At 36.9% G+C, this 15,095-nt stretch overlaps 1 protein-coding gene across 1 annotated transcript; it reads right to left on the reverse strand.

Annotated features, from left to right (window-relative positions):
- Positions 1-7,765: 7,765 nt before the first annotated feature.
- On the reverse strand, positions 7,766-14,541 carry LOC110376609 (caspase-8). Its single transcript, XM_021335157.3, has 6 exons — positions 13,692-14,541; positions 12,005-12,183; positions 9,470-9,627; positions 9,092-9,197; positions 8,438-8,727; positions 7,766-8,006 (listed from the first exon to the last, which is right to left on the reverse strand). Exons 1-6 carry the CDS (start codon positions 14,362-14,364, stop codon positions 7,778-7,780), a joined length of 1,635 nt encoding a protein of 544 aa, XP_021190832.3. The 5' UTR covers positions 14,365-14,541; the 3' UTR covers positions 7,766-7,777.
- Between the last annotated feature and the right edge of the window lie 554 nt (positions 14,542-15,095).

The following is a 15,095-nucleotide window of genomic DNA, read 5'->3' on the forward strand; positions in this document are numbered from 1 at the left end:
TTTCATTGTCGGAAAGCCACGTTATCCCGAGAAACATAGGCTATGTTTTATCCCGGTACAGACAGAAGTTCCCATGGGACGCGGGTAAAACCGCGACAAGACAATAAAATTAATTCTAAACCGTTTGCATTAACTTTCAAAGTATGATATTAAGATCGGCATAAGTAGATAGTGTTCTGAGAACATTTATGTCAGGATCATAAACCCGACAGATAAATCTGATATTAATAGCGCAAATAGAAAGGAACATTAAGTGTGACTGAATGAAAACATACGGCTCTAAGTTTGAGGCGTGATCGCGTATATTCCGCACATGACGTGGTAGAAAATATTATTTTAAAACATGCCTGATATGTACTAACCCTTTTAAAATAAAGCTCATTTTACTCGGTAATAGTGTCGGTAGTAGTCTCGGTAGCTTTCTATCAGTGGATGATTTTTTTATCGGTTCAGTAGTTTCCTAGCCTTTAGGGTGCAACAAAAAAACATTCTGTTATATTAGTGCAGAAAACTTGGCATCCTGTGTCTTTGTAGGGCATTTTAAGCTGTCGCCAAAAAATTTTGTCTTATCTTGTGTTTAAATTCGGTTGTGTAATTTCCAAAATATAGGACAACCTTATTTTTATTGTAAATTGTTCTGTCAACTTTATAATTAGAAGTAATTTTTTTTTTCATAAAATAACATATTTAAGTACATTATGTACAGGAGCACTTATTAAAACAGTTTTATTTCATAAGTCTTTTAACTTTACGCATTTGATTAACGCTCAATCCTTCTCAGTGTGAGAGAAAGCCTGTGCCTAGTAGAGGGACGATAAAAAGGCTGATGATGAACTTTCAGCTTCACAGCTACGTTTTCAATCACTAATAATCTCCCGTATATTCGATATTTTCAGTGAAAGTATATAGAGGAGGAACAGACCCAGGTAACCTAGTCATGAGGTCAAAAGCGATTTATGATTAGCTACGATTATAACCCGACAGTTAGTTTCTATCAGAAGGTTACAGGCCATCTTGCTATGTTGTCCTTCCTTCCTGTGGAAAACTTTGGAACGAAAACAAATATGTTTTCTTTATTCTTGATGCTTCAGGTGTTTCCCGCTTTTCATCGGCATCTCGTAGAAATTAATTCCTGGGTTGATGGGATGGGTTGGGGATGGGTATAACATTTTATCCCCATCATACTTTAAGGTCATATAGGTAAAGCTTCCATCATCATCTCCCGAACCTTATTCCAAATATGGGATCGGCGAACTATATTGGGGTTGGCTTCCACTCTAACTGGATGCAGCTGAGTAGGTACCAGTGTGCCACTAGGAGCAACTGTCTATCTGACCTCCTCGACCCAGTTACCCGGGCAACCCAATACCCCTTGGTTTGACCTGCTGGCTTCTGACTACCCGTAACGACTGTCAAAGATAAAGTAAAGACATAAAAGACATCAGATACTGGCATTCTCTGACCCCCAAATAAAGTCAAGCGCCAAAAAGTCTGCATGCGTCAAACAAAAACAAAAAAATAACAACTCACACTTGACCGCTTTTAGACGAACCGATTAAAATACCGATGGTGCAGCGTTTAATTTCAGATTCTATATTTAAACCTTCGCTCAGAGATGAGGTATCCGCTTAGAGGTGAAATTAAAATTGATGAATGGCATAACCCAGATGGCGTTTAAGATATTTTGTTTGAAACTAGCGACTTTGACTGGTTTTACTCACGTTAGAAGGAAGAGAGAACTGAGATTATCCACAAGAGACCTACAAAAGACAATAAGCACTTTGGTACTGTTCTGTGGATCTTGGGTTCGAGAATTTTGGGGGTTTCAATTTATCTACAGATCATGTTTACTATGATGTAAAATTATTACTTATATTAAGTTGAAGAGTTTGTTTGTAAAACGCGCTAATGTCGGGGATGTAGTCCGATCCACCGATACAAATGCTTTCAATGTTAGTTCGGCTGATTATAGAGGAAGGCTATTGGCAATTTTTTTCCCGGTTTTACAGAGGAGTTCCCGCTGGAAGGGAAGAATGTCTTTTACACAAGCTAGTTAAGGAATCATTTCATCCGGTTTTGCATTGCAGCTAAATAGTTTTTAAATTAAACCGCATTCCGAAATAAAGTTTATCTTACAAAGAATTTTTATTACAATTCGTGAATTATGAATGTTTTTAGCGAATGGTGCCAAATTGCTTATAAAAATTAACGGAGTTACAGACTTCAGATGTAATGGTTATGCATTAAAATGTATCAAACGTGAGTTGCACCAATTATTTGTATAACGGTGCCGTAGGTAGTACATATGTTTATCGAAACTAGATTTTTGTGGTTTGTTTGGGATTTCCATAATCGCAGTGGCTCAGGTGGTTCTTTAAATGGCACCAGCATCTAAACGGCTAACGTCATTGAACATAATTGGCAGTCGTTGCGGGTCGTCAGAAGCCAGTAAGTCTGACACCAGTCTAACCAAGGGGTATTGGGTTGCCCGGGTAACTAGGTTGAGGGGGTCAGATAAGGCAGTCGCTCCTTGTAAAGCACTGGTACTCAGCTACACCCGGTTAGACTGGAAGCCGACCCCAACATAGTTTGGGAAAAAGGCTCGGAGGAAGAAGCATCTAAACGGCACCAGATTTTTCTCTTTGCGTCGGAGTGTCGATCCTTCGGGCTATGACAGTGAGGCAATAGAGTGTGCTTGTGTCTTGCAGTCTCTTTTTTGTGAGCTATATTGCATTTTACTAGAGTCATCATCTTCCTGCCCTCTTCATAAATCATTTGGGGTCGGCGCAACATGTTTTTTTGTTCCATTCCTCTCTGTCAGACGTCATACTTTTACGGCATTTTACTAGAGTAACTTTCCCTAATATATAATAAATAAAAGCGTACTTAAAATAAATAAAAAACATCTAAGAGATATTTGTGTGATGAGAAATCATATGCTATTTCTACAATACCTGCAATAATAAATGAACCCCAAAAATGCCTCATTCATCAAACTAGAAAGGTGTTGGCTAGACGCCTGGGAATCTCATAATGTACTAGGTATTCAAGTCAGAATATCAATGTGGGTTAATTCCAATCTTTCTTGTTATGGAATGCCATCGATAGAGAATAAACACTCAGGGCCAATTTCACCATACACTAACTGATTATGTAGCTGGTCGTTTAAATTAGTAATTTTCTAATACCTAATGTTAAGCAGTGCTGGAGTGCTGGAGTGGCTGAGATGATGATGATGATGAATATTAAGCTAGAATAGGCAAAGCGGAGAAGAGAAAGAGTACTAAGTAGTTCGAAACTAGATATTTAAATAATGGGTAACTGGGTAACTGGGCTGAGGAGGTCCGATACGCAGGCAGTTGCTCCTTGTAAAACACTGGTACTCAGCTGCATCCTGTTAGACTGTAAGCAGACCCCAATATAGTTGTGAAAGGGCTATACATATGATGAAATTCTATTAAAACTTTAAAACTTCTCTGTTTTTTTATGACTGGATTAATACCCGAAATATATCTAGGTACAAGGATAAACAATGCAAATGACACTGAATACCTATTTAACTACATAATCATATGAACGTTAATTGCAAGGCAAATTAAGTCTAACTACAGTTTACGATCCATGATGAATCCATTTGCATTTTAATGCTTAGAACATAAAACGAACCGGAACCGCCATAAGCATTAATTGTTAATCACGCCTTTGCACATACTTACACGACAAAATTGACAAACACAAGCATTAAGTTAACCATGGAAAACAAAATGACTAGCGGAGATGTCGGAACGGAAAATCTCCTAAGAAAGTACGAAGGACAAGGAACGTTCCTACTTTGAACCCGGCCATTGCTTGTAAAGGCTGATTTACATTGAGTCAGTAACTGACGTCAGTCCACTGACAAGTCAGTGCTGACCCGGCACTGCCATCGTGTAAATTGATTTGAAGTCAGTACAGTACTACTGACGAAACACTGACACTACACTGACTTCGTGTAAATAGCACGCGTCAGTTTTCGGCGCCTACACTGACGTCAGTTACTGACTCAATGTAAATCGGCCTTAAAATTAAAAATCATTGACAGATGTTTGTAAGAACCCGAGCACCTCATTAGTTCACCCATAACTGTTCGTTTTGCTTAGGCCCACCGTACGTATTGACCTAGAAGAAGGTGCCTGACGTACATGCCTTATGGCAATTTTAGCTCATCTTTCCATACTCTACTCTGTTTACTTAACGTGCATATTTATATACGAATTCTTACAGCCAGCGGTCTCTCTTTCACCATCTTTAGTAGATGGAAAGGCACGGCAATGGCGTCTCCGCTAAGTTATACGGTCTAAGTTTAAACCTGAACATCTCGGACGTTTAATTAACGATTTAGTTCTAATCATGTTAATTCCGATGTATGATTGAAATTCCTTTGATGTTTCTTCATCTGTATCTGTTAATGCAAGGCAACATTACTTTGTATGTATTCACAATCACACACGTAATGACGTAGTAGTTTGCTTAATATTTAAAAACTGTAAACCCTTATACTTATGAAAAGGCGCTTTATTCTTTAAGGCCACTATGACTCGCGTTGTATACAATAGTTAGTAAATTAATGAACCCCACACTATGCCACCACGATCTCCATGGCTTTTAAATTGCAATTAAACTACTGAAATAGCTACCTGCATTACCTAACTATATTGCGTTATGTAAATCAAGCTTTTTTTATAAGCTCACAAAAATACACCTGTCTTTAATAATGATATCTTTATTCTTTATAACAAAGGTACAATGTCACCCCAATTAAAATTATATTTTATTTGCAGTAACAATAAACTGTTGCAGTTTTAGTGTTTTTGTTAAGACACGCAAAAACTCTGTTATTTGTCTACAACTGGTTTTAAATTTATTTAATTGGTTTAGAATGCCACAGATTACTCAATAGTTACTAATTCTGTGGACTTGTAGGTTCCTTTTATTTTCGCAAAATATCGTCGTGTATAAAAAAAACATAAAAGTACATGTTTTGTACCTGTTTGACTTCATCTTGATTGTGCTATTTATGAAAGAAAATAAATAATTTTGTAGAAAAAGAAAGTTTGTTAAAAGTGTTAGCCATCTTGAAACAACGGAAGAAACTCTACACACGTCAAGAGCATCCTTTCCGTATTCAAAATCAGAACCGTTTTAAGATTCATGACTTGCAAACAAATGCAAATCTTTGCATCCTGGTCAAACTTATTTACGTAAGAAAGGGTGGAACGAACCACAAATTATCTAGGTGGTTTGTACTCCATGCAGTACAGATATACAATATGTTCATGTGTCTTGAAGGTAAATCTAGTTTGCTAATTACGCATTGTTCGAAAAGTATTGTGGGCAGACTGTTTGTAAAATCATCTTGAGTGGTAAGGGCATGTCAGTGACTTCAATATGACACTTTCCTCATATTTAAATAATAACGGCGTTTATAATTATTCAAGAAGATATTATAATTTTCAAGTTACAAGGTAGATCATAAGTCGGTAGATACTGGTATGGTACTGTTGTAGGTACCTACTATTTTCTTTTAATTTTCATGTCACTCATCAAAGAATCACAAATCTTTATTTAGCGTAAAATTAACACCTTTACCTGACCTATTTTTGCCCCTATAAAAAACTTCAGTTATTACAGCAATTCTTTTACTCAAAATATGTGTTACAAATACATTGTTAACCTAATAATTTGGAAATACTAAGGAGCACTTAAGAAGGGCGGCCATCTTGAATCTTTCTGTCAACGCGCGTAAAATTGTTATGATTTGAACTCGATTTGAAACAATAAAGAATTTAGTATTATGGGCCAGTTATTTTATCATAAACCTTGACATATAACAACAATGTTTCATCCGTTAAGCAGCCTTTTTATATAGATTTTATTATTGTTTTAGTTACGCTAGACCTCGCATGGACGTTTCCTTGAAAATGGCAGATGAAAACGCCAGCTGTGTTTTGTCCTAATGTTAGAATTTATGATCGTTTTAACGTCATTCTATTGAGTGTGTTGGTCAATAGCTTTGAACGAAGTGTACAAAAAGGCACTCAATTGTATAATGGCCGATCAAAAGAGGTATCAAAGAAAACAATTCGATTCTATTTACTTTTCGTCATCACGGAATCACCAAACAATAAAGCAGTTACGATTGAGGAAAATGGTGATCCAGATTTCAGCTTACCTCTACCTGTTTAAACCACGTCAATTTTTATAGATCAATATAAAAAACTGCAAGTTTTACTGTGGTCATCCTTATCTGGTGCCAAAATTGGTCAAGGTCGTCCTGACTTTGGCAAATTAAGACATCATTACCTACCTAGGACCATTTTTTCTCTTACTTATGATAGTCTTACTTACTGTACTACTGTGTGTGTGTGTGTGTGTGTACTGTGATGTCTTAGTGGTACTTGTGATTGTGGTAGTTTAATTGCTTCTAATTCCTTTGATTCTTATGGGTCCAGAGCCCCGATTACGAATAGGGTTGTTTCCTAGTATTCAGTTAATTAAAAATAGGTATATGCGCCGAAAGTTCACAAAACTAGGAACACGATAAGCTATATTATATTAATAATAACTGACCACATAATTTTTAAATAATTTATTAAATTTAAATTTATCGTCTATTACGTCACGCCCTCGAAAACGGCGAATCGAGTCCGATGTCGTCACTATACATTGACAATGACAAGTATTTGACAGTGACAGTCTATGACAGGTATAACCTGAGAATTGATGTGTTGTTTTCTTCAGTTTTTATTTGTATTTGAGCGAAAGAAAGTTAGAAACGAATTATGGAGAAAGGATTTATGAAAGCTAATACTTTTATTGTCGCTCAAATCTTTGCTAATAACCAAGATGACACAAATATAACCTCAATAGCAAACACAAACTTCACGTTCCTTTGCACAGTTTTATTTTACCGCATACACAACTCAAAACATTACAGGTATTTTCTTTTGTGCCCAATGTTTAAAATACTTGTTTTTGTATCTACATTATAGGAATAAATTATTAAAATTTAAAAATCAATGAGTTCTTTCTAATTAGTTTATTTTCTTTAGATGTGCAAAGTGTAAAGGAACACATAGTATACCAGAGTATACTATGTGTTCCTTTACACTTTATCGTTATCTCACTTCTGACGTTTACACGCAACTAGAAATAGAATACAATAGAGTACCTTCTGCACTAAAGTCGTCGTTTGACATTTTATTAGTTAAATACATATAATTGAACTTTAAAAACCATCCCTAAAATACTATTGTGCATTGTGCTACAGTCTTATACCTAAAGCATTAAGTCACTAGTAAGCATAGATCACGTGACTGTGACGTCAGAACGTCACAGTCACGTGATCGAGCGTTTTCTGGGCAATGTTTTAAGAAAAGTAGAAATAAATCAAATACATAAAAAGTAAAGAGATTTAAGACGCAAAATTATAGGAGGGGTGATCTTTAAATTATTTAGAAGCTATTTAAACAGATTTTCGAAAATTGGAAACAACCCTATTGAACATCTTCGGTAATCCTTGCGAGTGTTCAAATGTCAGAAAAACTGTTGACCAGTTTTTGCAAGGAGTATGGCAGGTCAGATAGGCAGTCGCTCCATGTAAAACACTGGTACTCAGCCACACCAGTAGACTGGGAGTCGACCCCAGCATTGTAAGGAACAGGATAGGCAAATGGTGATTAACTTGTTTTATGATTAATATCAATGGATAAATAAAGACCACAGATGAATTGATTCACTAATTTTTATTATTAAAAAAAGGCGTTTGTGGTGGTGACCGCGGTGAGTTATAGAAATAAAGATATTTATAAAAGTGGCTAGATCGAGCGTTGGTCATTAAATAGTAGCTAATTGCTTTACACATTCTATCCTTAGAAGTATTAAATTCGACGCCATCTTCAAAAGTATTGGCGACATCCAAAATACTTTGTCCTGCCACATCATGAGGATTTTCTTCGACGAAATACCTGAAATTATGAATGCTGTGATTTACTCACTTCACAAAAAAATCTTAAACAATCATTTAGTAACTATTAAGTAAGCTGTGATATTGCAAATACATTATTTTTTATTATTTTTAGCCCATTATGTCCCACTGCTGGGCAAAGGCCTCCCCATCTTTCTTCCACACTTCTTGATCTTTCGACCGAGTCCATCAGTCTCGACGATAGACGTCTAGATATTGCAAATATGTACAGGTAAAGTAAATTTTTCCGAGGTATTCAATACTACCTAACAACTAAATAAAAGAATTTAAATTGAACAATGTAAGCTATGCTATGACGCTAAGCAATGCTATGCAAGCAATGCTATGCTAAGCAATGCTATGACGAAAGGTAATTTTCAGATGAATAATGGGGATTTTGAGTGCTTTAGAAATTCAGCATCTCTCACTCACCTCAAACAGTTTCTCATATACGTAAAGTGATCCAAAAAACAGTTACAAGGTCCAAATTGGATCAACAAGGGCGTTCCAGGAGAACTGGCCATACTTGCATCTAAGACCTGGTTCTTGGAGTCACTGCTTCTCCTGGCCCGGTCTACAAATGTCGGAGTCTTGGGAATATCCCCAAACCTTTTCAAATACAATTTTCGAATGAGGGTTGATGTCATGACCGGCATTTGTTTGTTAATATCCATCTCGAACGTTCTTCTGTTGTACTCTTCATGTTGCTTGTTGATCGCTACCTGAGAAAAAAGGGGTGGGTTAGGAAACGACCTCTCAAGTACGAGTGGGTCCGATCCCCAAGAAGGTTGTATATACTTTAGTATATCTTGGACACCAATGACTATGTTTCGGATGGCACGTTGAACTGTAGGTGCCGACTGTCATTGAAAATCTTTGGCAGTCGATACGGGTTGTCGGAAGCCAATAAGTCTGACAACCAGTCTTACCAAGGGGTATTAGGTTGCCCGTGCAACTGGGTTGTGGAGGTCAGAGAGGCAGTCGCTCCTTGTAAAACACCGGTTTTAAGCTGCATCGGGTTAGACTGTTGCCGACCCCAACATAGTTGGGAGAAGGCTCAAGAAATGTTTTTTTGTAGATTTTTACCTCTCGTTTTACTTCCGTGATGATGGATTCCAGGTCGTGCGTCGTAGAGAGAGCGTTGATTTTGTTGCATAGGGCTTGGATGAACCAGGAGCCATGCAGCTCATTTCTGGAAGTATAAGTAAGTAAGAATGAATACGTTGATCGAGTTCTTGTTAAAAGATATATTATTTGTATCTGTTCACGTCGTTATAAAAGAGGCTTTATAATTTAAAAAAAAATACGTCGATTTCCTCATTGGAAAATAAGGATTACGAATAGATGTCCCATTTGTATTTTTTATATGTAAAGGACATCCTAATTTACTACCAAAGATTCAACTCCAAAATTAAAAACTGAAGGAGCAAAAATAAAGTAGGTACTTTCAATATGGTGCTATACCTGTGTGATGGGCTGCCAACATACGAGCTGTGTAGAATCAGCAAATCAGACTCTACGGGCAGGATATAAGGTTCCAAATCCTCTTCATCCAAGTCCTTGCGAATCTTGCCTGACCGGAATACGGGGACTCCCTCCTTGATTTTAGTGCCCCGACACGCCTGGAATAGAACGTTCGAGATTTCTTTAATGGGCACATAGGTACATAAGCTTGAGAAGCGTTCGAAAATTAAAACTGAACACAAATCTGGTTTTTAACAGAGGTCAGGACATGAGTACTGTAAAGCAGTTAGAAACTTCTTGGTCCATAGGTTTTATTCGTTTTTTGGTGCCTGACTGGACAACAATTTAAATGTAAAAAGAATTATTAGCATTAGGATTTTATATTAATATTGTCGCTTCGCTTACAATCAGTCAATAAACATAAAGTTAAAGTCATCGAGATCCCCTTCTGTAAAACGGACTTGAGAGGTGTCGATAAAATAAAGTTGATCTCGATTTTGTCAGTATTTATTTCGATGATTTTGTTAGTGGTATAAAGAGCATAATTAGTATCGAACACCATACAAATGGACCCTACATGAAAACAACAGAATAAGAAGAAGTAGATGACGTATTTAAAACAACTGGCTACGATCAGTAGGAAGGTACAATAACGAACTAACACCAAATGCATTCAGTGCAAGCTTCGAATCATGCAACCGTATTTAAATCTGAGTTGGCCCTGATCATAGAAATCTTCAAATAGTACCTATCTTGTATTCAATAGTAGGTCCTGATTGTAATCAGTAGACCCCAATATAAAAAGGACAATGCCAGGCGGAATTTAGTGCATCCAATATTTTTTTATGACGGCCTTCCTAACCATTGGATCAGTTAAAATTGATGGTGCATAGCGGCAGCTATTTCTCAAACGGTGTCTTTAAACTTTGAAATATATATATGGTGTGTATGTGGCATTGGTAGGTACTTAATTTGATACTACTTTTATTACCAAGCCATCAACGACGAATAAAAAGTTCAATGTTTTGTTTGTAAATGGTGTCAATTACCCAATTGCGACACAATAAAAACAGCGGCAACAATAACTTCAAGTTTAGATTATAATCTGACAGTTTTATCGCAACTTATATGTCTCAGCTTTACATTATCCTGCCATTGTCCTAGAAACCTACCTAACACGATAAACTATTACACAATACCTACAAAAACTTGCATTCTTATCGCACTATCAAATTAATAACAATATTTTGAAGTACAGCCTTCCGCCATTACCTTTATCAAAAAAAATAACAAATGTCTATGATTCATTGATTAAAACCAAGGAGTATGCAATTCCCTTTGTCTTTTTATTGATAAAATATGTACTTTTATTGTATGTATGACTAATCGTAGAGGTATTTTTTATCAGGATACAGATGTAAACTGTCAAATGGATCCGTTATTGATAGGATTAGCAATTACAAGGCCGGAACAAAATCTCAAGAGGATGATAATAATATGACATTGCTCCAACAAAAAAAAGTTTTGGGGAAATACATGCTTGAAGAGTTTTATTCATTGCATATGAGTTTATGCCGGATGTACTCAAAAACCAAAATATGGAAGTAGGTATTCCAATTTCAAAGTGTTTTTTAGACTTTTTTTAAGGTTAGTGCGCAAAAGTTTGCAAGCGTTTTCGCTGACGCGAATTGCGTTGCAATTTTTTTACGCAGTAAAATTCCTTATTGCACAATACTTTTTGCTTTTAAAGAGAGCAAATCGTCGTATTTCCTACTAATGCAAACTATTTCTTAACTGAATAAATTAACAAAACAAATGAGAAGTTAAAACAGATGCTCAGACATGATTTTTGTTGTAAAATATGTAGTGAACACACGACTTTAAAAAAATCGTGCAAATGATTACAAACTTCTTGTTTCTGGGTCTTCAACTTACATATTTCACAATGTTGGGAGGCTTTCGAAGACGAGGGCAAGGGTTCAATGCTGCCAGATGGGGAAGGAAGGTCGTCTGGACTAGTCAAGCCATCACGTTGGTCTGTGCAATCCTGGCATATTTAGGGTGGTTAGTTTAAGGGAAGATTATAAGTCTGGAGCTGAGGGATTGTTCGAAAGAGTTACCGCGACCCTGGTTAACAAGGGGCTCCAGAATTAACAAATGTGCCTCCCCCTACACCCACAGCGAGAGAAGTAAAGCCAGAACAGACTCATCTTATTTTTTTTATCGAGTGAACTGCAGACTTCTTCACTTGACAAGCCCTAGCGTCAGTGCCCCTGTTCTCTACAGAAACAGCTTTTGGTTAACAGACGGTAAAGGCGAAGTTACAGCGCTGGATTAACCATATAGCAGAAATAAGAATTGCTACAGGACTCGCGCTTACAGGGACCTTGCACCTTTGAGGGACCATATTTTAGCTTCGCACTTGACTAATTTTAAGGGTGCCCATGCAAAAGTGCTGACGCGCTTTTGCCTTTACGTTCTCTCCCAGGCATAGGAGACATTCATTAATTAACTTAAATAGTATAAAATGCTTACCTGAATAATAATTAGCTTAGGCTTCGTCACGAGCGTAGACTTGGAGTAATCTTTGAAATGGTTAATGATCTTGATCTCGCTGTACTGCTGGTCTTTGGCCCTCAGAAGACCATTGTTAGACCCATGTGTTAATACTGCAACGGCGACACACCCGTAGTCTGTAAAGTCCTTCTCGCTGACTGTGGAAGACGAAACACATATGGTCTAATTACAAAAACTTAAACATCTGTTTCACACTTATCTAAAAAAAATAGGCTGCAAAATGGACCTTATTTCAACGTTATAATCTGTCATTTTTTTAGACAAGTCTTAAACTGACGTTTAAAAGTTTTTGGGGTAAGACGGATAATGTTTAATTTAAAAATACTTTTTTTTTGTGGGAAATCATCAGGTGATCCCTCCCGCTGCGGTTGAAGCTATTGACTAAAACCCACCATCTTCCTTCTTGAGTCCTGTGTGCCGCAACACACACACTGTGTGTGTACAGGGCCGCGGCAACTCTTTCGAACAATCCCGCAGCCCATTCCGTTTTTCTTGCGCTCAAAGAATAGCTCTTTACCCTGACCCCTGTTACTTTTAAACGACAATATATTCGATTTTCTAAAAGGTGGATTTTTCATGACTCTGACTCTGAGGTAAAAAGGTTTTCCAACGCTCAAGATTTTAAGCATAAATACTAAGCGGCAAAGATAGCGCTCTAGTAGGTACGGTAACAGTGGTAACTGTCATTCTCCTTAACTTAATAGTAATAAGTACGATTTTTCTATAAAACTGTTACCACTGACCTGAAGTTGACTGTACATCCAATAGATTAGGTGTTTAATATCAATAACAAGGACATAATTCACGTAATGTGTGATTCAATGGGAAATCTTATCGCGATCACCATTGGTATCAAGATTATCTGCACCTGTCTGTATCTGCTACTGTACATAACGTATATGATTAATCAAGACCGAGACCTAATTTGTACCAGAACACAGTTTAGGTTAGAAGACCTAAAAACCGGCCAAGTGCGAATCGGACTCGCGCACGAAGGTTTCCGTACCATTATCTATAAAACCCCAAAATATTTATTTGATTCTAGTTTTCAGTTTCGGCAATAGAAATACATCATCTGTGAAAATTTCAACTCTCAACTATTACAGTTCATGAGATACAACCTGGTAACAGACGGACGGACGGACAGAGGAGCGAAAACAATAGGGTCCCGTTTTACCCTCTGGGTACGGAACCCTAAAAAGACAGCAGCTGCGATGATCATGATGATGATGTAATGAACAAAATTCAAGAGATATGAAAAAAATTATGTGATTAACGTTCGCGTAGCTTGATTAACTACTTCAAGCAAAACAAATATGCAAACATGCTTGACTTGATAACGCAATGCATTAAACGTGGTCCCGTATGACGTAGGTATCTGTCAGTTCAGTGTGCCCCCAAAGCCATCGATTCATCCGGCAAGTTTAGAGGACAAAACTAGCTTGATTGGTCCAACCAGTTTGCCCTAACTCTTCAAAATAGTGGTTAACCTATTTACAATGAGAAAAGATATAGATGAGGTTTGCGTATTCAATTGAGACCTTGCAAACATTCTTCTTCTGCAACTAACCTAACATTTATAAGACCACCTGACTTTCTCAACTTCTGTCAACATCACTACATGCACCAATATCAAAATACTTACACGTTTTAAGCTCCTTAAACAGTTCATCATGTGTCAAATCCTTGTGCGGTGTGACTTCAAAGCCGAAACTCCCAAAAGTGCTCGTCAAAGCTTCCACGTCCTGCTCTGTCCCCAATCTACGCTGATGCCCCTCAATATTCTCCTGATTAAAGATAATCAGCGCATTCTTCTCGAATTTCTCCAATTCATAAGTCGTCGCTTCTTTTGGCAAAGCTCTCTTATTGATTACGTACTCCATCTTTGGTTCACTACTCTCCGTAAACACAGATTCGTCTTCCATATTAAATTTTTCTAAAGAACTTTCTAGTGTTTTTAACTCTGCGGTCATTACCTCTTCGCTTTTTGCGTATTCCGGTGGTGCATTCATCATGGCGTCTAATGATACTCTATTTTCTGCACGAGGAACAGTATTGGAGCTATCCTGCGCTGTCAGAATGTCTCTATATGTCACTTCTTCAGAGTCTTCTACTCCACTGCTAACGTCGGCAACGTCATCCATTACGTTAGAATTCTCTCCCAATTCTAAAGTGTCGGATTCACTTTTGGAATCTCCTGTGCTGTTGTTCGATGAGTACTTTGCCTTAGACTTCCATTTCTTCTTGCCTCGGCCCTTTCTTGACACAATTTGGAAGCCAGGGTCAAGCTTGTAGTAATCATTGTTTTCGTTAGCCATGTTTCATTTCAATATAATTACAATTCAAGTTTGCACTGCCCTTCAATTGTTTCTCTATGTTCCAAACACGGGTTTATGCCTTGCAATAAAATTAGCACTTTCTTTTTTTTTCAAAACTTGTTTTATGTGTACACAACCAATCTGTATAGTTATTTGGCAAGTTATGTTTCGATATCGACGTATCTTTTCTGTTCTATAATAACATTAATCTTATCAAGCGCGATAGTGCAACCATTGACATCGGGGACTTATATGATGACATCATACAACAAATACTTTTTTAATTTTGTACATTTTTTTCCTAGGCAGATTTCGCCATTGCCTTTGTTGGAATTTGGCAAATATTTCCTTTAAAATGATCGTTAAATATCTATACTTCTAAACTTTATATCATAAAGCTATAAAGTTTATTTGTTTGCTTGAATGCGCTAATCTCAGGATGAACGTGTCCGATTTAATAAATTCTTTCAGTGCTAATTAAAACATTTATCGATTAACGCTCTATGCTACTTTTACACGGAGAGGTAAGTGTTAAATAAAAGTAATTAATATAAAATCTGTGTTTAATGTGCATAAAAAATATTCTATCATTTACTGTGTGTGTATTGACTATTGACGAAGTTTTGCCATTGAATCCATAGAAGGACGTATAACCATAGTCCAATAATATAAAAAAGTAGGGATCCAAAAAGGTACCTATGAAAATTAGGTCATAAATATGTAATACAATG

Source organism: Helicoverpa armigera, chromosome 25 (assembly GCF_030705265.1).
Source record: "Helicoverpa armigera isolate CAAS_96S chromosome 25, ASM3070526v1, whole genome shotgun sequence".
NCBI classification, from domain to species: Eukaryota; Metazoa; Arthropoda; class Insecta; order Lepidoptera; family Noctuidae; genus Helicoverpa; species Helicoverpa armigera.

Excerpts from the sequence above, each read along its gene's own strand:
- LOC110376609 (XM_021335157.3), bottom strand. The coding sequence starts at position 14,364 with ATGGCTAACGAAAACAATGATTACTACAAGCTTGACCCTGGCTTCCAA. Across the intron at positions 8,728-9,091 it reads TCACGGAAGTAAAACGAGAG|GTAGCGATCAACAAGCAACA; the intron begins GTAAAAATCTAC and ends CTTTTTTCTCAG. Across the intron at positions 8,007-8,437 it reads TATATGAGAAACTGTTTGAG|GTATTTCGTCGAAGAAAATC; the intron begins GTGAGTGAGAGA and ends TCATAATTTCAG.